This window comes from Condylura cristata, unplaced genomic scaffold (assembly GCF_000260355.1).
Source record: "Condylura cristata isolate star-nosed mole 26May11 unplaced genomic scaffold, ConCri1.0 scaffold00026, whole genome shotgun sequence".
NCBI classification, from domain to species: Eukaryota; Metazoa; Chordata; class Mammalia; order Eulipotyphla; family Talpidae; genus Condylura; species Condylura cristata.
The window spans coordinates 9,499,302-9,525,696 of record NW_004567127.1 but is presented as its reverse complement, the minus strand read 5'-3'; the positions used below and the strand labels follow the sequence as shown (position 1 = coordinate 9,525,696).

Sequence of the window (26,395 nt, the reverse complement as noted above, 5' to 3'; positions counted from 1 at the left end):
TCAGCACCCAGCACCCGTATGCTGCACCTTCCTGGCTCCTTCTCCAAGTTAGGACTCAGGTGTTGCTCTTCCGTCCTTTCACCAACCATATTCAGACATCTAGGCACTCCCGGTGTCCCCGACCCCTTTAAAAAAAATTGTGGCCTTGTACCTACACTGTTGGACTAGGCCCCTGCAGATGCGTTGCTAAGCCCTCCCAGTCACTGGAGGGGCCAGTTCTGTGTAAAAGCACTTAATATTGACTACTAAGAATGCACATACAAAAATGTCTGGAGTACTATAAACCTTTGAAATAGAATACTCGGTGTGACACCACCGTACCTGCAAATGCCTGTTCATTTCAGGTGCCCACTCAAAAAGGGCATTTCCCATATATGTGTCCACTGTACTCCCTTAGACTATGTATCTCATTATGAAAAAATAAAACATTGCCTTTAGTTGAGGACATCTATTTATGATGTATGTTATATTTGGGGGAGGTTTCTTTCTCCCCCAAATAATTTTTCCAGTCTTTTCAAATGTAAGACCTTGGAAATCACTATGCTAACAAAATACACATGCTCTCCTAGTCAGTTTTTAGGTCAGTTAAATTCTATTGTAAGAACCTTACAAGCCTGGGGTAAATTAGCTTAATTTACTGAGTATCTGAGGCAGTTTGCAGAGACTGAGGTACACTGGTTTAGCCTTAGAAAACAGGATAAGAACTAAATAGAAATGCTCAGTTGGACTGAAATACTTACAAGGATATTGAAGTCATCAGGTGGTCACCTTGATAAAGAACGTGTCAGTTTTTACTTTGACTCTATCAGTTCATTGGGGAGGCTAGTAATCCGTGCTAGCACATTTAATCTTTTTCTCAACATTTTAGAAAATCAGTGCAGATACCATTGGAGACGAAGGCTTCTTTGACCTCTTAAGCCGGTTTCAGAGCAACCGGATGGACGATCAGAGGTGCTGCCTGCAAGCACGGAACCTCGGAGCAGCGCCGGCCTCCACGCCCGCCAAAGTGCTGAAAAGTAAGTTACCTGTGCTTTTATAGCTCCCTTTACTTTCTATTATTCTTCTGGTGTGTATCTGGGAATTCAGTTATCACAGGAGATAAAATTACCTTGGGATATATGAAGTGTTGTATTTGTACAGCTCAGATAGGATTGTTTCACTTCTAAGTTGAGCTTTGTTTCTAGCCCAGCGTACCTTCTGTTAAGTATATCTAATACCACCTCGGTTGTTTTGAGGTTGGGAAAAATTTGTAAATTCTAAAATAGCTATAGTTACAGAAGGTGCATATATTAGTTATATATACCTTATAGTTGTACATAGAATGCAAATGCTTCACATCTGAATTAAAGCATCAGTAACTGAAGTTAATGCCCATTTGAGCCTTAGAAAAGTCTAAATAGTTAAACTCCACTATTTCTGCTACCAAAGGACTTCCTTGCTAGCGGGATTTACACTTAAGATTAGCTAGCTAAACTAAGTTGTTTGTACAATTCAAAACAGGAAAAACACTCCCATTTATCAGATCTGAGAAGTTACATAAACAAAATGACTTACTGACCTGACTTAGTGGGGACCTTCCTAATTTTCTAAGGTAGCCCTGTATCTTGTACAGTTACAGAAGGACAGACGGTCGAAGCGGAAAGCCTCCTGCTGCTCATCTGAGCATTGGTTCATCTGCCTCTCGCCACCCATCCTCTCAGTGGTGAGGCAAGAGGACAGGGCAGAACAAGGCAGGAAGGTTCTAGATGAAAATACCAAATGTTTAAATTAAGTACGTTTGGATTTCTCTCCTATTCATAGCATCATCTGTTTCGGTGGTGTCCCCCAACACAGATGAGTTTCTAGATCTTCTGGCCAGCTCACAGAGCCGCCGCCTTGATGACCAGAGGGCCAGTTTCAGTAACTTGCCAGGACTTCGTCTGACACAGAGCAACACACAGTCAGTACTTGGCCACCTGATGACTGGAGACAGCGGAGAGCCTGGTGAAGACTTCTTTGACATCCTTGTGAAATGCCAAGTAAGTTGACGCAGTGCTGCACGCAGCGGAAAGGTAGCTATCAGAGGGGGCTTGTAATACTTTGTATTCCTGTTAACTGGTGAGAGGTGCAGTGACCCCGTCTGAGCTGTTGTAAAGACTCTCAGGGCTGTGAAAATTGTATGAGCCAGTGTCAGAAGTGACCAGTGCTTGCGATGAGGGGGGTGGCTTGGGCCCTGCCTAGGCAGGCTACCATTTAGGAGAGAAACTGCTTGAGCGAGAACCTTCTTTGACTAACCCTTGTTCTGTGTGTCTGTTACCTCATTGATGAAAGGAAGACAGCTGTTCCTCTCTCTCCTGTTCACATAGTGATGAATGCATATTATGTTGTAGACTTGCTTTTCAAAGGAGCCCACATGGTTAGTGAGGCTAATTGTGTTAAAGCATGAGAAGGGGGTGAACAGAGGGTGGGTGGAGGAGTATCTGGTCTTAAAACTGGTGGTTAGGAAATACCTTTCTGGACATCAGAATAGAGACCTGCATGAGATGAAGTAGCCAACCATGTGAACACTGAGTCAAAGAAACAGCAAGTCCTCTCTGGGATAGACAAGTTTTGCAGAGTCAAGGAATGGCACTGTGACTGACAGGGAGGAAGTATGGACTAGGGGAGAGTGATACAGGCTGCTGGAGAATTTGGGCCTAGATCGTGTAGGCTTGTTGAGGCCATCGTGGGGTCTTCTATTCCAAGTACAGTAAGATAGTGGCGGGGTTGTTCTGGCTATCACAGAAAGAGCGGCAAAGAGAATAAACAGGTAAATGAGCTGGGAAACTTAGTGTGGTCATTCAGGTGAGTGAATCAAGGGTACCTATTTGGCTTTTCTGATACTCAGGTGGTGCTACTGAGTAGTAACTGGATATGAAAATTTGGAGCCCATGAGAAAAGTAAAATTAGCTGTTAGGAAAGCCCTGGAAAGAGACTTAGGAAACTCGAGTCCCAGGTACCCCAGTCAGGAGAGTACATACAGGAGGAAGGGGGGTGGAGATGTATGTGAAAAGTCTCTGGTTTCTGTTCTCAGCAAAGAAAAGGGGCTATCAGCTGAGATTGTAATTTTGAGCAGGGAAAAGTTAGAGTTGCTGCAATCCGAGGAGGGTGGGGAATTAAAGGCTGTAAGAATACTGAGGACACAGCCCACCAGCAAATGCTTTTCTCTAGATAAGGAGGTGCACTTTGCCACATCTAAAGTTCAGGTCTTACATATAGGAAAACCTGTCAAGATTAACAAATTCAGCAGAATAGAAAATCAACGTGTATAACTCAATTCTGTTTCTAGATAACATTTCCAAAAAGGTTAAACAAATCCATCATAGCACCAAGGAGATCAAAGACACAACCACAGTGTGATCTATAGATTCACTGCAGTTCCTGTCAAAACTTCAGTGACATTTCTTACAGTAGTTTCCACCCTAAAATTCACATGGAATCTCAAGGGATACACAGTAGGTCAACCAGAAGTTCACAGAGGAGGAGGAACCATGATACAGGAGACTTATCTACCGAACAAGCCCTGGGAAACCATTTGCTGACTTCTCACCTAGAAGGCAGCGCTGTGCATGTAGCATGTCAGAGGGGAGAAATGTCTGAAGCTGCCTTTCTAGCTGTGGTGGGCGCCCTCCCCCCAAGCCACGTACTCACTCTCCCTCGCCTGGTCTGCAGGGCTCCCGCCTGGACGATCAAAGATGCGCTCCACCACCTGCTGCCTCCAAGGGGCCGACGGTACCAGATGAGGACTTTTTTAGCCTGATTTTACGGTCTCAAGCAAAAAGAATGGATGAACAGAGAGTTCTTTTGCAGCAAGATCAAAACAAAGACCCTGAATTTGGGCTAAAGGACCTTTTGCAATGTAATGCTTTGTTGGACCTTAAAAATTCAGGAAAAAATTAAGCAACCACTAGTTACCACGGATATATTTTTAGAAGTGACCTTATTTCCTTTCAGAACTGCTGGGACATTCAATCTATTATTTTCCTTAAAAGGAGAAATTATAGCACAATAATGTAAATACTTCACCTTTACTAGTATGGTAACATTCCTCTGGCCACTCTTCAGGGTAGATGTGTCTTCAACTTTTGTGATTACTGCTTGGGACTGTACTCTGGTGTTAGTCCTTTAGCCAGTAAGTTAAATAAGTCCTAGACTAGAACTTAATACTCTGATAATTTTTAAAATATAGAGAATGGCATTTTTTATACTTAACCATGAATTATAGTGAGAAATTATGCTATTTAGTAAAAAATAATGTACTTGACCAACATGTAAATATGTTTAGACTAGTCCCTAACACTTTCAAGAAAATCTACCTTCAGGCCAAAGCCATTATAAAAGAAACAAATTTCTTTTAGCATGCTTTGGCTCATTAATAATATTTAAAAATGGATCTCCTGTTGCAAAAACTCAAAAATTGAGATTAAGCCTCAACCTTGTCTCAGAAACAGCAGGGAGGGATTGACAGAGGTAACGTAATAGGACGCAGTTGAGTGCAAGGAACAGGGGCAGGCAGGGCACAGCAAGGCGTGATGCCCGTGCCCACACTGAAGCGAGCTGGCACCTCAGTCCCCGTGGCCGCTTCCGTACCGCTGCGATGGAAATGTGGGCCTCTGCTCGCAATCCTCCAGGTAGCTTGGATGGGCAAACACTGAGGATCACGTCTCCAAATGGCTGAGGTTTAAAAAAAATAAACTTTTAGAAATAGTTATGCAGCCTAGACTCACGGGGGGGGGGGGGGGGGGGTGGTTACTCCTGACTCCAAGATCAGCTGTAGGGTAAGGGACATTCAGGGAGCAACACGGCCACCAAGCCACAACGACAAAACGTTTATGTTGTGTATGTGCTAGTTCTTGACCCTGTAAATATTTAACCTCTTTTTCATTAAAAACTCAAAAGCTGCCTACTCCCTTCTGGTTTCCTCAGGAACCTAAGACAGCCCATGATTTTAACTTAAGTGCGGACTAGGACACAAACAAGCCCCCTAACCAGCGGTGACGAGTCCTGTTTGTCTTTCCTGCGTGGCTGCACCCCACGTGGTTATCTGTAGTGAGCACACAGGTGTAGTGCAAACAGCAGTTACGCTCCTGCGCCGTCACCCGTGTTTCCCTGGGAGCGCTCCGAGGCCAGGCCGAGCTCCGAGCCGGCGTCACCGTCTCCCAGACTGCAGGCACTGCACTAGCGAGTTGCTACAATACCTGCAAACACACACTTTGGGGGAAATAACTTAATAAAATACTGAAGATGATGCTACAATCTACTAGAAAATACCGACACAGAAGATCGTGATGCCTCTGAGAACCCAAAAGGGGTATTCTGATTTCATGTTAAGCAGCTAAACATACTTGTATAAAGGTTAAAACAAAGGATACATGGATATAAGTGAAATTTGCTATTTAATTTGTATAAAATATATAAACTGCTTTTTCAAAAAGCTTCAAATGAGAAGTTTCAAAATAGCTTAAATTATCATCTCACACTGTACTCTCTTCAGTTGTCTTTTCTATGTAAAGATGTTTGCCAATTGGAGCCTTGGTTCGCTCTAACACAAGGTGCAGTGGTATCTAGCGAAGGGTCAAGCCGCTGGGTGACCCTGCTGGCTGTGTGGGTGCAGGCCCCGCGACCCCCGCCGCCGCGAGCAGGCGTGCCTGAAGAGTGAGGTGAACTGGCTACCCGGGCCTCCCCTTAAAAGCCTAGTAAGTACTTCCACCTGGGGGCATCTGCTTCAGGGCAGTCGGCCGGGTAGGCGCAGGCCGCTGCAGATGCCCAGACAGCTGCGCCCCGAGGGGAGTGTGGTGCCCGCCACCAGCTGCCCCCAATTAGCACATCTAAGTTTCCTGCGATGTCTCCGTATCAAACGTGGTGTTTAAAGGTATATACAGGTGTTTGTTAATTCTGGCCGGCTCCGTGCAGTGCCTAGAGGGGAGCAAGCAGCTGTGGAAGCCGATACTTAACCAGCAGAGGCCCCGCGGCCCCCCTAGCCGCTCGAGCTGCCTTCCAGACTCGGTCCCGACCCGGGCGCGGCGGGGCCGCCTCTGGCGTCTGTCCTGGGCGGGGCCTTCTCCCCAGCAGCGGTGCAGCCTTCCTGGCGCTCGGTGCTCCCCAGGTCAGAGCCGGTCTCCGCCCGCGGGCCGCCTTCTGGGCCGCTTTCCATCAGCGTCTGCGCCGCTGGGGCTCCGCCGGTCTCTCTGGGCTTTGTATCCAAAGTGGGTGATTTATGCTGTAAGCAGAGAATCTGGTTTTACTGTTTGATGTAATGGGCAGGTTTACCACCAAAAACACATTCCAACACGCTCCTATGCAAATCTGCTGCAGCAAACAAATCTCAAATTCTAGTTTTAGAGGCTGGAGCCCTTCAGCCTCCCAGCTGCCCAGAGTGGGACTCCGGGGATCTGAGTGGTCCCGGAGCCCAGCTCAGGAAGGGCAAAGAGGCCCGCGACCAGGGGCTTGCTGAGAGTAACTCGGTACACACCACTCTGCACAGGCACGTTAAGTTCCAGACGCTGGTGCGACAGCAGAGCGCTCAAAACCCCCTTGCCTTCATCGAGCTAACTTCAGGCTGGGGCAAAAATCAAGTAATTACGGTGTCGTGCTGAAGTGGGGCAGGGGTAGGAGTCGACTCCTCTCTTTAAATTGGGGGTGTGATTAAAGGCTTGAAGCGCCATACGACTATATGGAGGAGCTGCGTCCTACACCGTGAAGAGCAAGTACCAAGTTCAAGGTTCAGTTGCGATCCTCTGGCTGGCCCTGGGCCGCCTCAGTGTCTTTGGTTTCCCTTCAAATGAGGGGGAAGCCACGCACAGATTGAGGAGCGCCAACCATTAACTATTACTGCTCAAAGAAACATCTTAGAAGTTTTATTTCCAAGATTCTACTGTGCTCAAAACCATTTCTCAAAGGTTTTTGGTTGCAACTTAAACATTGCAGATAAAAAACAGATTCCTTGAAATGGAAATGTCTCTTAAAATGACCAATAACGGAGGGCAAGAAGTCTCGGCTTCACCATTCTAAAGGTAAAATGTGTGTCTAGCCAGCCAATGGTTCAAGAGACTTGGGAAAGGGAGGTTGGAGGTTTTTTTAAAGATAGATATATGCATACAGAGCTGGGGTGCAGGCCAGAGGTGCAGGGGCAGTGAGAGGATCCACCAGAAATTGCCAAAGTACACTGCTGAGGGGAGCAGCGGGCGGGTCAGGAGAGGTCTACTGCACCATGTGGGTCACCTCCGGGGCGGGGCTCGAACTCATGCTGAAGTGGCTTTTGCTTCTCAGTGCTGTGCTTCAACCTGCTGTGCCACCAGGGAGGGCCTGAATGGAGGTTTTTGATCCCTCTCCAGCCCACTCTTCCACCCAGCTAAGCCTTTAGGGACTCCCTAGAACTCTAGACCTTCATAAAAACTTTTCTGATCTCTTCAAAGGTAGAAATTGCAGTCCTGCTCAGTTGTTTCCTAAAAGGTTAATCACAAATTGGGGTCTCCGTCGTGGCTCACGGGGTTAAAACGCAGCACTATGAAGCTATTTGCAGCTTCTGCAGCACAAGTCCTATCCCCAGCAAGGGACCCTCATCCAGGGAGCTGACCCACATGGAGCAGCAGGCCTCTCCTGTCTGGCCCGCTGCCCCCCTCAGCGGGTGATCTGCCTGTTCTGCTCTCCTGGTGAATCCTCCCACCCACCTCCACCTCTGGCCTGTACCCCACCCAGTTCTCGTATTCATAAAAAAAAAAAAAAAAAGTTTATCACAAATCATCAACAGTTCTAACAAACCACTGCTCAATAGTATTTAACATAAAAGTTAAATTTCATTTTACCCCTTCTGAGGAGTCTGGACTAACTCTTGACCAGAAAGGAGTTCCTAATCACATCACTAACGACACAGTTAACAGGTAAACAGTAAAAAGTCTTTAACCAGCTCTACAGGAAGCACTTCCACCTGCTACAAGCGACAGCAAAACAAACAGTTGCTGACTTACAATGGGCACCTCGGGGCGCTCTCTGGCCTCTGCGTCTGGTAAGTCGGCTGCCCGGAGCACTTCGGGGCTCTTGTTGCCAGTCTGATATCTCAAGTGAACATCTCTCTCTCTCAAAACATCTCTTCTACCCTCATATGAGTTTTCACAAGGGCCTTGCTCACTGGGCCCAATCTGGCTCCTATAACAGAAATCTGCATCACCTGCTCCTGCATGGGGCCTATAGTCGACTTCCCGGGGCTGTCGTCTGTCACCTGGCTGAAGTGCAGGTGGTTGTCTCTCAGGACCTCCAGACAAACTCAGCATATTAATAGATTTCCCAGCACCATAGCAGAAACTCTAAAAGGAAAAGAAATACCTTTCACTGAGCACTTACTGGCTGACTACAATGACAGGTAAGGTGCTTTGTTCTGGGCACTGAACTTGTGGCATAGAGAGACATAAGTTAATCTCATTTTTTCCCCATTAGAGACCTTTTAGATGAATACAGGGCCAGAAAAGCCAAAAACAATTCTGAGAAATTATTATGTGGACATTTCAGTCAGTTGGACACACTAACTGAATTACAGTAAGAGTAGTTAAGCTAAAAAGTAGCAATCTATATTGGAAGACACCTGTTCCTATGTTTCCTATACTCACACCCACCATAAGCAGTGAAGTCAGACATTACCATGCAAACATTCTCCTGTGGGTTTATTTTACAAATTTGGTTTCAACTACAGCAAAATTCAGCAGGGACTGAGTAACATTCCCTGGGATAAGTTTTCTTTGGGCAGTCCTCAAAGTCTGGCTCAGGGACTCCCGAGAAGATCCCAGAGACTCTTGCAACGGATCTGTGAGGCCGAAACCTTTCATTACACAAGGGCATTATGTGTCGGCTTCCTTCTCTTGTGTATGCACAGCACAGGGACTTCGCTAAAGTGACTTTGTCACTCACGGCTCATGGGTTACATGCTTGTAAGTAGTATTTAAATACCGACATGTCTGTGTAAGGACTTCAGATTTTATTGGCTGTTCTGGCCCTGTATTAACAGTATCAAAGCAGCCCAATAAATAATTTTAGAAGTGGCTTTTTTCTGTGAGCCCCAGAAGCTGCTCCCAGGGCTCTGTACCAACCAGGACAGCAAAGGCCATGATCACCAGCACTGGGATGTGGAGTAACACAGGGATCTCCTTCATGAGCGCTCGGATAAACTCGCCAGTGCCTTTTCCGATGTGTTTCAGTGGCTCCGTGACAAAGCTGGTAAACGTAACTGCCACTACCTGGAACAAAAGAGCAACTTCAGTTTTGTCCCTCAAAGCACTTAGGCACACAGAATGAACCAAACCCACTGTGCTGAGGCTAAATTCTCGTTACAAATCAAATCTCTGTCTTATGCTTAAGGTGAATAAGCACTGTGTAATGGAAGTATTTTTTCCAGAACAGAGGGTTTTTTATTTGCAAAAGAATTGTAAAAACACTAACAATTTCTACTAAATGCAAGAGACTGACTTTGTATAAGTAATTTTACAAAATATATTCTATACCTTTGTTGGTGGGACCAACCAAATAGGGTTGACTACTAAGAGCTCATAGTATTTTTGGCATGGGTCATCCTTATAGGTCCAAGAACTTCTAAACCACTCTAGTTAGAGAAACAGACAAAACACCAAGTCATAAAAAAAATCACATTTCCTTTCCAAGTAAGACAGTTTTTTGGCTTTATCCTTCTGTTTCCCCGCCCCCCTCAAAAATCTTAAATTGTTTTAAAGACTCCTGCAGTGCTGATATTTAAACTTTTCATTTATTTTAAAAATCCATTCAAATTATACAAGTCATACACTGATAAAATATTTTATGAATATTTCCAAAATAAGCTGAAAGCTCCTTACACATAATGAACTCAGGCCTGTGTCACAGCTGATCACCAGCTGAACTACTGGTGTGCGAGATGTCACCTCCTTGGCAGGGTGGGGAAACGGCAAACACGATCTCTTGATACTGTTTCTTCCAACTAACTACCTGTGAATCTACACTGCTCAGTTTTAACGACAAAGGTCCGTTTTTTACTCATTTTGCAAGATGGAGTGGAACGTGAGTCTGCTAGTATGTACACAACCCTACTAGCCTGGGCTAGACGGGCACCGAGCTGTCCCCAGGAGTCAGCCAGCCAGGCCGATGTGTGGTCGCCATTAACATTTTATGAGACACCTGGGCACCTGGCTGGCAGAATCTGCTGAGACGCTCTCCTGGGTCTGTCACCATGGGCTTGACATTTACCAAGGGATCTGAGCTACTGCCAGATATCATCAAGCGCGAAAGCAGTCAACATCAGTGAGAATATTTATACAATACAGAAGACAAAATTAACTTCCCCTCGGTAACAACCAGAAAAAAGTGAAGATTTCACGAGTTCACTGGAGACTAAGCCCAGAGGCGTATCGAGTCGCACACACAGCGACTCCTCGCGGCGCGAGTCTGTGAAGACGCAGCCTGCACTCGCCACGCGGCAGCGCACAGGCTGCGCCAGTCTCGGGGAGACGACTTCGGAGCGGCCTTTCCTCCCTCCCCCGGGCACTGCCCTTCCTCCCCCGGCAGTGCATGCGCACAGGTCAGTGGCCGGTCTGAATCCCATGACTCTGGAAAGTTCCCCTGGCCTTAAAGATTCGGTCATCAAAAACCTCCTCCTGGCCTTGCTTTGTAACCGCTGGCATGCCTCCGCATTCTCAGAAAGTCTGCTTTGAAGTGGGCAGCGAACCAGACTCACCCCAGAGACTTCCAGCCCAGTCCATCTTCTCGGCACACACGTTATTCCGTGGCTCCATCTTGGCGACTTCGGCCTGATGCTGCGCGAAAGCCAGCTGGAGGGACCAAGGGGGCGCGCACGTCGCTCACAATGGAAGCGGCACCTGCCCGCCCCGAAACACCTCAAAGCCCTCTGCACTGTTTATCCCAAGCCACAGTGCTCAAAAAATTTTAATAGAAGAAACATGTAATATTTTTAAAGAACAGCTCTTTTCCGCTCAAGACAGTCTTACCACAAGAATAAACTACAACTGCCTTGAACTATGAAGTAATAAAAGGAGACCAGTTTACTAAGGTTGTTTAAAAAAAACTCCAAGTTAATTCAAATATAGTTCGTGCTTTGCCCCAACACAGTCAGATACGCACAGAAGGCCCGACCACCTCTCATCTTCTTTTTCAACTCATGATAGAGTAGCACTGTGTTTCTGGCAGTTTGCAGCAAAAATGACCAAGTATCTTTTATAAGTCAAAGCCCCAGGGGAAAGAAACAATACTCAACCAAACCACCTTTCTTCTTTCAATTTGTAAATAACTAGATTTAAAAGTTACAGAACTTAGAGAAAAGGTTAAAGAAACATAATGGTGATCTAGTGAGATGATTTTACTCAAATAATTGGCTAACTTGCTTCACCCTGCTAGACTTAAAAGTCTCTCTTCAAGGACGATGTTATTTTGACAGGAACTATATGCGTCTTTTAGATTTCTATGATCCCAATTTTCAAAGAATTGAAAATCAGTAAAAACGACTGGAAATGCCTCAAAATATTGGCAGTAGTTATCTTTAGATGATATAATGGTAGCTTTAAAAAATTAAAATTTCTGGGCCCTCCCTGGTGGCGCAGCGGGTTAAAGCACTGCACTGAGAAGCTAAAGCCACTTTCTGCATGAGTTCGATCTCCGCCTGCCCTGGAGTGACCACAAGGCGCTGCAAACCTCTCCTGACCCGCCCGCTGCTCCCCTCAGCAGGGTACTTGGTCCATCTGCCTGTTCTGCTCCCCGCTCTATCTCTGTGAAGCCTCTCACCCTCTGCATCTCTGGCCTGTACCCCAATTCTGTATGACTAAATCTTTAAAAAAAAATTAAAATTTTTGTTAGTCGAAATTTTCTACCGTGAGCATACAATTTTTAAATTAAGGAAATAACTTTTAAAAACAGCATTTTGTTATCATTGTTCTAAGACCAATAGGACACGTGCCAAATTATCTACCTAAGAATTTTAAAATTGTCTCCCAAACTTTACTCTGATTTAACTGCCCAAACGCCACCCGTAGAACTTGGGGCATGAAAATTAGAACCTCAGCGTTTCCCCCACCAACTGGCAAGAAGCCAAATGCAGCCAACCAGCGGCCGCCGAGCCCCGCCCCGCTTCTGGCCCCAGGGAGGCGAGAGTCCATCAGCTCTCAATCATCAACAGCCTACTGTTATTAAAATTTCTGGGCCCTCCCACCTCTTCAGTACCTTATATAGATATATCCAATTCCATCCCAAGCTGAAGAAAAAACTGATGAATAAGATTCGTCTCAGCTGCGTGTACCAACGAATGTAGGTCCACAGCTCCGTGGCCACTAACATCACCACACACAGCAGACAGAGAAGCACCTTGAGAGCAAAAAGGAGCGGAAAGCAGAGTGAGGGCCCGGTCATCTCCCCCCAACAGCAGATAATCGTCCACCGAACAGGTGCACGCAAACACGCCAACTCTGTACCACCCTGCTGCATCTGGCCTGTCCCTGGGGCTTGGTGCAGGTTACGGAATTCTGGTCGTTTTCAAAGTGTTTAAAGACAGAAACTGTTGGCACACCTCCCCTCACCTCCCCTCTGCCATCTTACCATGAACACGTCATATGGATCCACTCCAAAATGATCTTCAAATCGCCACTTCCACTTTTCAAAATCATGAACCTTAAAGTTTATTAAGATGTCACTCAGGGCGTCATCCAAGGCGCCTGACTTCCACTCCCCGCCACTGAGAAACTTCTGTATTTCTAACAGGGTTTGTCGTTTAAGGATAATTTCAGCATCATAATGCAAGTCACCTTTGTCTTCATCAGACTGAATTAGATTTTAAATTAAAAAAAAAAAAAAAGAATTCTATCATTAGATTATTCACTTTTTTTTTACTCACTGAGTCATTTTAAGGCAAAAACTGAGTTAGACCTAAATACCTAAGTCCATAATATTTCATACCCGTAAGAGATACCCGTAAGAGTAATGATATCTGTCTCAGCCAACAAGAAAACCAAAGATAAAACATGAAAACTTACAAAACTTGTACAAGATTGCACATTTTAATAGGCTGAGGCTGAATTTGGCGGTGTGCAGCAGTCAGGTTCTAGAAAGTCACCGAACACTAGTAAGCCAATGCTGAACCGTGATCCTACAGGTTTGGATGCCTGACGTGTCAGGCATTTCATCAATCAACATGTAATCTTTTTTACGTGTTTGTTTGAAAACACCTTATTTAATGTATATATTAACGTACATCATATAACTAGAGTAGCTATGTGGCGAGTGTGCACTTATGTGCACATACACAGACAATCCCTCTCTCCCCAGCTCTAACTCATGCTGAACTAAGCTTATCTAACAGGGGATTTTAAATAAGTTTTGATGAGACACATGACAGCCACCCTGGCACTACAATTGGGAGCTACCGTAAAGAGTAAAGCACCATCAAGCACAACAAAGCTTGGAAAATGCAGCACTACAGAGACCTTGAAAAATGATTGCTCATAGCAGGAGAAGAGGGCAGAGCCTGGCCCGCTCGATGCGGCTGAGACTGTGCTGCTGCTCTGATATGACCAGGGGTGACGGAGCGAGGGGCCCTGGCTGGAGTCACAGTCTAGTGGGAGGCAAACCTCAAAGAGAACCCACACATAATGACTGACTGCACAGCTTCATTATGATTCAGTTTAGACCTTGTCCCTGCTAAATTTGTAGTAGCACAAGTAAGAAAAATAAAGGGACCTCGAAAAGCAGCAAAATGTGGATCCCCACCAGCATACCTGAGCAACTACCTTGATTAGTATGAGTTCAAATTAGCAAAATCACTATAAACATTTCACATTCATTAAATGGGTTAATACAAGTAAGGTTCTTTTTTTCTATAAGAGCAAATAGAGAAATATGAAAAAGCCATTATAAAATGACAGAAACGTCATGTAATTCATATCATCCTAAGCATAAAAAGAGCAGCCGCCGATTGATATTTTAACAAACCAGAAACTAAGCACTTTGAGCTTCTCCATGTTAGGTATTTCTTGGCCTTCTCTCATGGGACGACCCTGTCACCCCTCACCCTGAGACAGTGTCCTCCTGCATGTTTCCAAAATAAGGTGAGTTACACTGTTCATTGAACACTCCTTTGGCTTCCCTTGTTTCTCAGTGTCTTGATTTCCCAAAGTGAAGACAATGCCAACACTACTCAGACACGCGTGAGCAGTGTGGACTGCCCGGAGCAGCACTTGCTAAAGTGAACAGCTAGAGCAAAGCCACTAGGCAGTTTTCTGCCACATAAATTCATCTTACGTCATTCCTGCAGGTACAAGAAAGTGTGCAGATGTTAGAACACACAAGACAGAGTTTTCTCACCAGGACACGTGTCCACTAAGTTCCTGTTTCACACAGTGCCATCAGCAAATCGAACGCAGCTCCCGCCCCAAGCCCAGTGAGACAGCTCAGAGCTGAGGCAAGGCGGGGCCTTCCGTCCTGCATAAGTGGGTTTTGGGAAAGGGTGAGCCAGGTATGCTCTCGGGTGAAGGCATCATGATCCTGCACCAGTGTCGATTGTAAGTTAACACATGAAAAGACTAATTAGCATCACACCAGCAAATACTCACAAGTCCAAGCTTTCTGGCTTCATTTAAAATCTTATTTAAGTATCTCCTAAAAACAGGATTGCTTTGACTTTCATAATCTTCCCTCTTCTTCTTCTCACACTCATCAATCTGTAACCACAAAGAAATTCAACATTAGTTGGCATCAAAGCTCAATGTAAGGGCCCTCCGGCCCTCCCTGGTGCACAACCCGTTGAAGCACAGCACTGTGAAGCTGGCCTCAGCGGCTTCAGCATGAGTTCAATCCCCGGTCGGCCCTGGAGGTGACCACATGGCGCGGCAGACCTCTCCTGACCTCCCCCATGCTGCTCCCCTCAGCAGTGTACTTGTCAGTCTGCCTGTTCTGCTCCCCACACCGTTCTGTATGCATAAGAAATCTTAAAAAAAAAAAAAAAAAAAAACCTCAAAGGAAGGGTCAAACTTCCAGCCTAGTGGCCCCATGAGACCAAGCAAAAGAGCTGGTTATTGTCAACAAGCTCCCACTCATCAGTTAAAATGGGGAGCTTGCCGACTCCCTGGGTTTTCTTTGTAAAAGGCAGGTTGGGGGTTGGGGGGAAGAGGGAGTGAACCCACCCAGTTTAGCACTTAGTCCTGACCTGGCAGTTTTTCTGCTGACTTTCCACAATTTTAAAACTAAAGATCATGAAGGAGGCAGAGACATGGATAAGCAGAACATCTGGACCAATCTGCTCTTCCTGATTCCAAAGTAATGAATCAACAAATAAGGAATGAAAGGAAGACAGAAAAATATAAACAGGAGAAGGCGAAGACAAAGCTCGTGAGCCCCGGCTCCCTAGGCTGCCCGTCATGGGCCGACACTGCAGCGGCCCCAGACATGGGGACAGAGCAAACCAAAGTCGCCAACTGAAACACAACCACTCATTTACAAAGACACTGCCGAAGAGCCGTGGGAGAGGCAAAGACGGATGAGACCGGGCTGTGCCAGAGGCCCTGCGCAATTAAACTTCTCAGGTGGCCCTGGTAGCAGGCCTCGCAGAGTGACAGGCCCTGGGCTTAAGCCAGCCTGGGCAGCTTCCGCCCCGGCTCTGGGACCAGTGAGGGACTGGCCTCCCTCTGGCAGGTGGCAGCCACCTGGAAACCACGGCCAGCTCCGCCCCTCTGTGCTCCAGGCTCCCCACTGTGCTGCCCACTGAACTGCATACTCGGGGAGCGGTGTGACACGGCTTCCCCCCAACGGACACATATTGTGGTTCCAGTAAAACCTTTTACTCCCATGGAGTCAGCACTTGTGTGAGCCACCGGGACGTGACACTAGACAGCCCAGATTCCTCCGTCTTCCTCTGGTCACAGCTCGGCAAGTGCCCAGGGCTGTGGCAGGAGAAGACAGTGCCCACTTACAGAGCCCAGGTCAAGCATTTTGTATTTTTTTTTTTAAAGATTTATTTGTACAGAACTGGGGTCCAGGCCAGAGATGCGGAGGGTGAGAGGATTCACCAGAGACAGAGTGGGGAGCAGAACAGGCAGATCTACGAAGCACACTGCTGAGGGGAACAGCGGGCGGGTCAGGAGAGGTCTGCCGTGCCACGTGGTCACCTCCAGGGCAGGCGGGAATCGAACTCATGGGGAAGTGGCTTAAGCTTCTTTGTGCTGCGCTTTAACCCGCTGCGCCACCAGGCAGGGCCGGCATCTTGTATTTTTAACCAAGTTTGGACTATGAGCTGAACTGAGCACAGAAATGGGGCAACTAAGTGTCCCATGTAGACTTAAAAATTGTGTCAATTTCCTCTACTTTTAGGCAAGGTTTACAAACCTTTTTACATTTTCAAATTTCTCTTTAAGAAAAACAACATTTTGTTTAGTTTAGACAAAACTCAACATTCCATTTTACCAATCATAGTTGAACCAAAATCATAAACAATGCAATGAAAAATTTCTGTAAAAAGGCATTTCTGCATTTCCCTAGCTTGCAATCAAATTTACTCACTCTACCAAACAAGTGCAGATAAACTGAGGCAAATTTTAGCCAAGCATATTCTTTGCTAGCACCCAGGTGAGACAACATCCACCTCTGCTGAGAGCCCAAGCAGGTCCTAAGAGACCTCCAACAGAAACCCACCTGGTTGCAATTAACAAGCTCTCTCGTCTTTTCAGCTGGAAATCTCTCATTTATTTATTTATTTTTAAAGATGTATTTCATTTATTTATGCATCCAAGAGCTGGGGTGTAGGTCAGACTGGGTAGGGTAGGGTGAGAGGCTTCACCAGAGACAGAGCGGGGAGCAGAACAGGCAGATGGACGAAGTACACTGCTGAGGGGAGCAGCGGGCGGGTCAGGAGAGGTCTGCCGCACCCTGTGGGTCAGCTCCCTGGCGGGGATCGAACTCATGTCGCAGTGGCTGCGGAGAGGTTCAGGGTGATGTACTTTAACCCCTGGCGCCAGCAGGGAGGCCCGGAAATCTCAGTCATTTGCACCAGCTCTTCCTGTCTTCTTTCCCTCAGCTCCCTTCAGCCCTGCAGTCTCTCACTCTGGGCCTCCAGCACTGCCGCCCCTGCATCTGTTGCCTCTGGTCTGCCTCAGCCCCACCACCGGTGCACTCCGTCTACACAGCCAGCGAGCTGGTCCCCACTCTAACAATATGGCGCCTCAGACCTCTCGGTCTCCCCGCTGCTCCCCCAGCAGTGCGCTTCATCCGTCGGCCTCTTCTGCTCCCCACTGTCTCTGGTGAGTCCTCTGCACCTCTGGCCTGTACCCCAGTTCTGTGTGCGTAAATAAATAAATCTTAAAAAAATTTTTTCACAAATGTAAAGAATCTCACCTGATGAGTCAACAAATCAAGTCTGCTGTAACATGCTGACAATTCCTCGGCAGAGGGCAGGTCAGGGCTGCCTTCGCTTTTCCCTGATACACCATATTTCACCTGAAACAAAGGTTTTATTTGTTTATAGTTCAGCTCTGGAAAATCACCTGCAGCTATTGAAGACTACAGTTCTGACTATTTAATAAAACAGTCTTATCTATCATCTAATATATTACATTGATGTTATATGTGTATTGCTTATTATATAACATTTTGTATTTATAATTTAAAGCTTTCCTCACCTATGTTTGAACCTCTTCTCCTTCCCCCCACAAAAAAAAAATTAAAAGTCCCAAATGTATATACTACCTAAGAATTAAAAGTCAGTTGCTATACATCAAATTCAAAAGAGAAGTTCCCAGGTAGGACTGAGAGGTCTTAGAGCCAGGAGAGGCCTGCCGGGCTGCGAAACCCCTGACTGCCTCACAGCTCTGCAATCCCGCAGCGAAAACAGGCAACTTTCCCAGAGGCACCTGAGACTTCCGCATGGTCCCCGAGGCCGCGTCGTAGTTGAGCATGTCCGTGGGGTCTATCCAGTCTTCATGGTGGTCGTCACCAGCCACCAGCCACAGACACCCGCACAGGAGCACAGCGCGAAGCATCCTGCGGGAAGGCAGGAACGCTCAATGGACTGTGACAGACAGCATGGAGTAAAAATATTTTTAGAAGAAATTGTTTTTTAATAAAAACTGTCTAGCTCCTTCTAGTACTAAGATAATGCTATGAGTAACAACTGAAATAAAAATACTCCCTGCTCCCCCGCAACACGGTGGGGGACAGAGGCCGGCACCGCCGTTTCCCTGGTATCATGCTGGGTCAAAGCCAGTCACCAAAGAACATGGCACAGGTTCCATTAATTGAGCTGTTAGAATAAGCAAAGGTACAGCAGCAGGAAGTAGTTCAGGAGGTGTTTAAGGCTGGAGACCTAAGGACAGGGAGGGTGTGAGGTAAACAGTGCAGGGTAACCTTCTGAGATGGCAAAAATGATCTAAAGTTGTGATGGCTATACGCACCGATCACAGTACACACCACTCAGCCGTACACGTCAAACGGGCGAACAGTAATGCGAATCACATCAGGAAAAGTTAGACTTGGCCCACAGAAGCCTCCACAAACACTGTCAAACCACGTCAGCACTGTTTAATGCAGCAGCCTCTGGCCACACGTGGTCTCTTGAGTTTAGTTAAAATTAAAAAAAATTAAACATTCAGTTCCCCATCACGCTGCCGCTTCCCGGGTGCACCAGAGGCAGCCATGGCTGGAGGGCGTCACCCTCCCCCGGAGCCTGCCGCTGCACAGCCGGTCTTTACCCTCCCAGTGCTGCTCAGGTAAGGGGATCCCAAAGGAGCAAGTCCTGGGCCCTCTCATTGTGGCATGCAGTCTAGCTCTAGAATAAACCCCGCTCAGTCGCAGCCGGCCCTGTGCTCCCAGCTCCTAGAGGAAGGCCCTGGGCTGGCCCCAAGTGGTCCACTTCTTCCCTCACAGGGCCTTCTCAGCACTGCCGGTGTATTAGAACCCCCTGAGGAACTTCTAAAATTCTTGATGCCTGGTCCCATCCCAGACAGATTAAATCAGAATCTCCAGCGATGCCATCCGGACACGGGGGTTTAAGGCATCCCGGGTCGGCCCAGTGTGCAGCAGAGAAACCCTGCATACGGTGGCTCCCTGGGGAGGGTCACAGCTGCCTCGGATCTGCATTCACCCTCCAATGCGGCCTCCAGAAAGCCCCCTCCACCTCTCCAACCCCACACCCAGCCCAAGGCTGGTTATTCTAAGTGCCATGATCAAAGCTAGGGCAGGCACTAAGGGAAACCAGCTGCTCTAAGGGAAGAGCGCACAGCTGATGGGAGAAACAGGAGCTATTTCCTGAGAAATATCTGGATTGTGAGAAAGAAGTGGATTTTGAACGATGGGTCACAATCTAAGCGTGTGACATCAGGGGACAGAGAAGCGAAAGGCACAGGTGCACGGACCCAGAGAGGCCTGTGGGCTGCCGGGAGGTAAAAGGCCAAGGGGAACTGCATCTGCCAAAGGGCTTCCCGAGGTGATGGGAGCTAGGGGGGCACCCCGCTCCTGCAGAGTGAGGAGCTAGATCCGGCCCAGCCAGCAGGCTGAGGCTGGCGTGAGCGCGGGCAGAGGGCATGTCTGCGGGTGAGGGGACTTGGTGCAGAGGGGCGAGGGCGAGCCCCCGGCTCTGAGGCCCCCAGCAGCAAACATGGTGACACTGCCAGCTTTAAAACCAAGTTCAGGATCAGAACACAGTGCTGGAGGAAAGCTCGGCATCGCCTGTCCGACATTTGCGAAGCCTACTGGCTACCGCAGGGGAAGTGATAGGACAGTCGGGGCCAGGACCTGGCCGTCCAAGCAGCTCACGTCCTGGGGGAGGGGACAGTACTTTGACAAAATGATACAATTTCAGAGTGGTGAGTCCCATGGGTCGGAAAATAAAAGGCGGCAGGTGGGCAACAGCTGAGTATTTTGGAGCAGCCCTCGGAGGAGACAAGGTAACAGCAAACTCGGCCAGCGTCTGGGCTGGCCGGCGTCTGGGCTGGCCGGCGTCTGGGCTGGCCGGCGTCTGGGCTGGCCGGCGTCTGGGCTGGCCGGCGTCTGGGCTGGCCGTGACACTTTAGCCCAAACACTACGCAGGGGCAATGCTGCGCCGGCCCACAGGAGGGCTGACCGCTGCCACCTCATCACTGACTTCTGCCTCTCCCACCCCCGCCCCGCCCACTTGGAACCCGGTCCCCAGGCCCCATGGACAGGCCAGGGCAGGAGGGACACCTGAGCTACCCCTTGACAGCCCGCAAGTGGGTGCTGCCTCCTTCAGGTCCCACGCGATCCCTTGCTGACTGCCCGCGCAGCCAAAGTCCCTGGGAACACGCTGCCCCCCAGGCTGGGGAGGAGCTAGCACCTCCTCTAGCGGCGCCATCTGCAGGGGGTCGTGCCCAGTAGGGACCGGCTAGCCTTAGAAGACCTGGGAGAACAAACACCACGGGAGGAAACACCGAGTGAGCAGAGCAGCCGGGGTCAGGGGCACTTGGCTGAGTCCTGTCATGAGTGGGGGAGCACGTCACTGCGGCTCTTATGTCTACTCGCAACGGGAAGACACAGAGGGCCTTAGGCAGGGAGGTGACAGAACCTGGGTAGTTCAGAACTAAGTCACTGTGGCTGCCGTGTGGAGAATGAAGGCGCCAAGGAGAGGAGCTGGGCTACGGGAAGACCAGGACAGCCAGCAGGATGTAGGGGATTAAAGTCAGGGGGAAGGTCACCAGGCAACCTGTTCTGCCGACAAGAGTGCCCGGGCGGGCCAACATCAGGACCCAGAGGGAGAGCGCGCCAGAGATGCCGCCAGCCTGTGCTAGTAGGCAGGTGCTCCGAAGCCAGTGGGAAAGGAGGGAGCAGATCACTATGACGGCAGCAGAGAGGTGAAGTGATCAGAGGACAGGGCCTAATGTGGTGGGCACTGACAGGAATAAAGGGACAATTCAGGTGGCTGACACAGAAATTCCAATACTTCAGCCAACATGGAGTGACAGGGACCAGATTTACCCTCTGCATGAAATAAGTTTTCAAGACTGGACACCAGGCAAGGAAGAATAATGGTCTTTGGAAGATGGGCGACAATCATGGACAGTCCTTCTATGCCTGCAGAGAGCTTCCAGGACATGGGGACATGGGGACGAGGGGCCAGCCAGGCAGAGCCCAGAAGGCCACACAGGAGAGTACCAAAGCTGAAGAAAGATGCAGAGGGGCAGAACTCCAGACATCCATGGGGGCTTTCTGCAGTATAATAAAGGGTGACTGGCCGGGGCTTTGTTTCCAGCTGAATTTCCTGAAGTGGGTTCCTGGACTCACTTCCAGAGTGTGTATGAAGACATCCCACACCCACAAGCAATTCGCCAACACCAGCAGGGTGCCTGAGAATTCAGCTGGATGCTGACACTACCAGAGACAGCATCGGATTCCACAGGGGATAGGCACAGTCTAAGACACCTTCACTTTCAACACAGCCCTAAGTTCACGGAACTACCAAATCTGTTTACTCACCAGGTCACCAATTTACTACCTGGATGTTACCCAGAAACAGCCAGTTGGCAGAGGCGCACAGGGCAGGCACACAGAGGCACGGCGCTTCCATGCCCTCTGCAAGTGCATCATTCTCCAACCCAGCAGTGCTAAGTCCCTCCTTTCCGGACGTCTGGCAGCGGCTTCCCACACAGGCATGACGGAGCGAAGCCCCTGGCCACCGGCAACTGACTCAACCCCTGGCTCCACTCCCTACTCAGGTGGCGGGACCCAGGCATCAGGTTCTCCCCCAAAGTTAGCCTCGTTAACAGAACAAGAGCCACCTTTATCACTCTCAACACTTAAGAAATTCCAAAATTTGGGGAGCTACTGAGGATGAAGACCAATATATAAATGATACACATTTTTCCATAGCAGGAGTATAACAGACCAGGCGAGAAAATAATAATGAACAGCTCTATACCAGAGACATTTCATGGGGTGGGGCAGGGAATGGGATCAAAAATGGTGGGGGGAGGGAAATGCACTGGACTGTGGTGATGGCACACTGGTGACTTGGTGATGGAAAGCCATTGGGGATCACAACTGAGATGGAAAAAGGCACAAAAGGATGTAAAAATAAACTATTATTTAAAAAAAAAAATAACACATTTTCGGCTCTCCCTGGTGGCGCAGCGGGTTGGAGCGCAGCACTGAGAATCTGAAGCCACTTCCGCATGAGTTCGATTCCCGCCTGCCGCCTGCCCCGGAGGAGACCACATGGCGAGCCAGACCTCTCCTGACCCGCCCGCTGCTCCCCTCAGCAGTGTACTTCGTCAGTCTGCCTGTTCTGCTCCCCACTCTGTCTCTGGTGAAGCCTCTCACCGTCCCTGAGCCTCTGGCCTATACCCCAGTTCTGTATGAATAAATAAATAAATCTTTAAAAAAAAAAAAAAATAACACATTTTCATACATCCCAATACTGCACTGAGTTTTAACTGAGACACTCAAAGTCATGCCACAGAGCTCTGGCGAGCCCACAGGCAGGCAAGGTGGGGGGCTGGGAGGGAGGCAGGCAACCAAGCTTCCTGCCCCCTCCCCCCATAAATCTTTACTCTTTCTCTGGCCCAGCACAACCCCCCACCCGTGAGACGCCGCCCCCATAACCCTGACCCCTAGTCCCAGGGGTGCACATATGAGTACCCGCACCCATGTTCTAGGTGTCCCCAGTCAGGCACGTGAGGCCCGCAGCCGCACTCCCACGCGCCCTAACATTAACCTCAGGTGACAGTCAGAGTCGAGTGGCCACTTGCCCTGCACACAGACAAGGCGCAGCGCTTTCGGGGCGAGTGCTCGGCCAGGGCTGACAGGAGACCGTAAGGCAGACAGTCAAGTCCTCTTCTACATCCGGGTGGTCGCTGACTAAACCTCACCACTGACCTCACGTCGAAAGAGCTGTATCTGCCACACCTGTTGGAGAGCTCTTGGAAAACAGGGCCAGTCTGGGGTGGGCGTGAGAGCCTGCATGACTAACAAGCCCTAGTCGGGCCCAGGTGCTAGGCCACGGACTCCACTGAGGAGCAAGTGCTTAAAGTGGCACCTGTGACTCTACTACTTCTAAGAGTCTCTCTCCCCCGCTTCTATTTTTTTAAGTATTTTTTTCATATTTTAAAAATGTTTTTTGACACCAGTATCAAAATTACTATACAGATTCCCTATTATTTGTTAACTGTGCCAAAGTCCTCTCCAGGCCCCCCCATGTGAATCCTTGGGAACAGTACTACTTTTTTTCTTCTTTTTTTAAAATAATAGTTTATTTTTACATCACTTTGTGCCTTTTTCCATCTCAGTTGTAATACCCATCGCCAAATCATCTGTGTGCCATCACCATAGTCCAGGGCATTTCCCTCCCCCCACTGTTTTTGATCCCATTTCCCATCCCACCCCATGAAATGTCTCTGATATAGAGTTCATTATTATTCTTTTCCCCTTGGTCCGTTATGCTCCTGCTATGAGTGAAATCATCTGGTATTTTCCCTTTTCTTTCTGGCTTACTTCAGTAAGCATGATCCCTTCCAACTCCATCCATGTTGCTGCAAAAGGCACGTGTTTATCTTTTTGATTGCTGAGTAATATTCCATTGTGTATATGTACACATCTTTTGAATCCAGTCATCCACTTTTGGGCATTAGGACTACCTTTTTCAGATAAGGAAAACAGGTTAACTTGCCGGAGGGGAAACTGGCTGTAAGAAGCCTGTCCCCTCGGCGTGGCCATCCGCTAGTGTCTCCTTTGAGCTACTCAGAGAACAGAGAGGGGCAACTACTTCCCAGACCCACATCTCTACCCTGGGGAGAGAATGCGGGAGGGTGTGCAGGGAGCTACTAGACAGGAGCGCTCCCTGGGAAGACTGGGTGCCCAAGGACGCTGCTAGCTACTAGGCAGAAATGGGCTCAGAAGAAAACTCCCTGATTTCAGTGAAGTCACATGTGTAATGAGGAGGACACCCCTAGTGGATAGAAGCAGGAAGTTTCCCAGGTCTTAATTTAGGTTCCGCTATGTCCCAGGCCTTCTGCCTGGGGGAGTCTGCTGCTTGGATTCTGCTGCTTGCTGGAGCAGAAAGTTCCTGCAGTGAGCTGCTGGCCCACAGAAGTAGCTCTGGCTACCTTGACCCACCTCCCAAACAATAAAGAATGCTTATGCTATGCTGGATGGGATGACAAGGTTCCTCACGCTGTATAAAACCTCACCATTCCCGTCGTTCGGGGCTCAGCGTTTTGGGACTGATCCCACTGAGCCCCCCAGTGTGACAAGTCTCTCTCCAATCTCTCTGACAATACAGCAGGCCAAACCCTGCATTAACTAACCGTCTCACGAGGATGGAGCCGTTCAGCAGCTGGGTCTGCGCAGTTTCCCCAGTCCGGCTCGCAGCCTCACTAGGCGCGTTTCTACCCCGCCCCAGACGCCGTAGTGAAGATAATGAAGCCAACCTGGGGGGCTTCGCGCTGATAACCGCCATCGGTTATCACCACCACCTGCTGGTTCATGCACATCCCTTAACGTTCATGCACTCCAACTTAACTTGGAATATTCAGTCGTTTACGATCAAATACGAGCCAGCTGCATATCGGCTCTATTTCAGAGACGACGAAAGTCAACAAACGTCAACGTTCGCTCGGGAGTGGCCCTGCTCGGGCTTGTCCCTTTCCCCAGCCGCTCTGGACCAGAGGTCGCCACGGCAGGGAGCAGAGGCCAGCTGCCCGCGGCCGCGGGGAACAGCTCGCGCGCCCACCCCGTTTCCAAGTTCCCCAAGCGCGCCGCAGGCCGGGGCGGCCGCGGGACGGGCTAGCGCGGCCCGGCAACGCCCGCGGGTCCTGCGGGGCCGAGCCGCAGCTCTCGCTGCCGCACAAACACACCCGACACGCGGACTCACTTCCCCGTCTCGCACCAGCCTGTCCCGGAAGCCAGACACCGGCGACAGCAGACGGGAGAAGATGGCGAGACGCTTTCCAGGGCGACGGAGAGGAGACGGAGCGGGAGCAGGGACGCGCGGGGCTGGTTATCGACTCGCTCGGCCAGCCGCTGGGCGGCCTTCCCGGGCGCGCAGATGATTGGCTCCGCCGAGGGGGCGGGGCCTGTCCCTATTGGCTGGTTTCAGGTTGGGATTTTTCTCTTTTATCAACGGGACGCTTCTGCTTGGAAGGCTTAAGTGGCCGCCCGCTGTGTGAAGCGGTTACGCAGCGTTTTGTGTTAACATTGATGACTTTGTAAATTGAAACGTGTAACATTGGTCATCGAAGCCGGTTTGCGCATGATTTTTTAAATGGGGGAGGATAAACGGCTACAGTCTTTAATGGGGAGGATGTGGAGGAGTTTAAGCACCATAGAGTTGAAATTTTTGTTTTTGTCTTTAGCCAACTCAGGGAACCCCAAAGAAATGACGAGTTTTACAGACTAGAAGGGAAGGAAAGATGTACCTAACAATATATTATTGACAAAAAATTCAAACTTGTGTTAAAAATTGGTATAAAAACAGTACACTTGAGCGTGCATATTATTACAATTTAAAAAATAAGCTACACATAAAATTTACCACCTTTGACCATATCTGTATCACTAAATACATTGAAGTACAGTCATCACACTGTCCATCTCCGTGACTCTCATCCATCAACACTGAAATTTGACCCTTTGTTCCTACCGGTGTCCAAGCCCCTGGTCACCACCATTCTACTTAATTTCTCTTATCAATTGGCCTACACTTACATAAATGAAATCATAGCGTGTTTGTCTTTTGTGATCATTTCACTTAACTTCATATTTAATGTCAGAATTTCCTTTCTTTTCAAGGCTGAATAATAGTCCATTGTATTATGTACTAAAGTTGATCCACTCATCTCTTGATGGACTCCGGCAGAATCCACTTTTTGCCTGTGACTAATGCTATGAACAATTGTGTACCAACTTGTCTTTGAGACCCTGCTTTCATTTCCTTTGGTATGTACCCAAAAATCAGATTGATAGTCATATACTAATTTATTTTACTATTCTGAGGAATCACTATACTGTTTGCTACCATGGCCACACTATTTTGCCACCATCAGTGAGTTCCACTTTCACCACACACTTGCCAACCTGTGTTATTTTGTTCTGATAATAACGTCCTAATGGGTGTAAAGTGGTATCTCACCGAGCTTTGGTTTGCCTTTCCCTGATTTGCAATGTGGAGCATTTTTCAAGTACTTATTGTCTACCTTCCTTATAGGAAATGTCCATTCAAGTATTTTGCCCATTTTAAAATCAGTTTGAATCTCTATATAGTCTGGCTATTAAGTCTTTATCATAAATCTGATTGGAAAGTATTTGCCGTTTCGCAGGTTTCCTTTTCACTTTATTGTGCACTTTAGCTTCTTACAAGCTTTAGAAATTACTCAGAAATCTTTTTACATCAGACCTCTAAAACTTCTGC

At 48.3% G+C, this 26,395-nt stretch overlaps 2 protein-coding genes across 9 annotated transcripts in view; one reads left to right on the top strand and one right to left on the bottom strand.

Annotated features, from left to right (window-relative positions):
- The window catches only part of GPSM2 (G-protein signaling modulator 2), a 69,222-nt gene extending 64,475 nt beyond the window's left edge, over positions 1–4,747 (top strand). For 3 of the 4 annotated variants that reach the window (XM_012730094.1, XM_012730096.1, XM_004689508.2), the window contains 3 exons: positions 869–1,016; positions 1,801–2,018; positions 3,691–4,747. In XM_012730094.1, coding sequence (XP_012585548.1) covers positions 869–1,016; positions 1,801–2,018; positions 3,691–3,918 — 594 coding nt within the window. In that variant the 3' untranslated portion in view covers positions 3,919–4,747. The remainder of the gene's footprint in view (positions 1–868; positions 1,017–1,800; positions 2,019–3,690) is intronic. The other variant, XM_012730095.1, reaches the window with a different exon arrangement.
- A 10-nt stretch (positions 4,748–4,757) lies between these two features.
- Positions 4,758–24,970, bottom strand: CLCC1 (chloride channel CLIC-like 1). Of its 5 annotated transcripts, none has more exons than XM_012730100.1 (11): positions 24,843–24,970; positions 17,895–18,024; positions 17,380–17,481; positions 14,607–14,714; positions 12,598–12,819; positions 12,226–12,366; positions 10,730–10,823; positions 9,510–9,607; positions 9,099–9,245; positions 7,986–8,321; positions 4,758–6,238 (listed from the first exon to the last, which is right to left on the bottom strand). In XM_012730100.1, exons 2-11 carry the CDS (start codon positions 18,021–18,023, stop codon positions 5,996–5,998), a joined length of 1,620 nt encoding a protein of 539 aa, XP_012585554.1. In that variant the 5' UTR covers position 18,024; positions 24,843–24,970; the 3' UTR covers positions 4,758–5,995. The 5 variants fall into 5 exon arrangements, with proteins under 5 accessions (XP_012585554.1, XP_004689564.1, XP_012585553.1 ...); XM_004689507.2 differs by having other exon boundaries at positions 24,860–24,970; XM_012730099.1 differs by having other exon boundaries at positions 9,123–9,245; positions 24,860–24,970.
- Between the last annotated feature and the right edge of the window lie 1,425 nt (positions 24,971–26,395).

Coding starts and splice junctions, on each gene's coding strand:
- CLCC1 (XM_012730100.1), bottom strand. CDS start 18,023: ATGCTTCGCGCTGTGCTCCTGTGCGGGTGTCTGTGGCTGGTGGCTGGT. Junction 10,824..12,225: donor ATTGGATATATCTATATAAG/GTACTGAAGAGG, acceptor TGGTCCCTCCAG/CTGGCTTTCGCGCAGCATCA. Junction 9,246..9,509: donor GGTTGGTCCCACCAACAAAG/GTATAGAATATA, acceptor CTTTTGTTCCAG/GTAGTGGCAGTTACGTTTAC.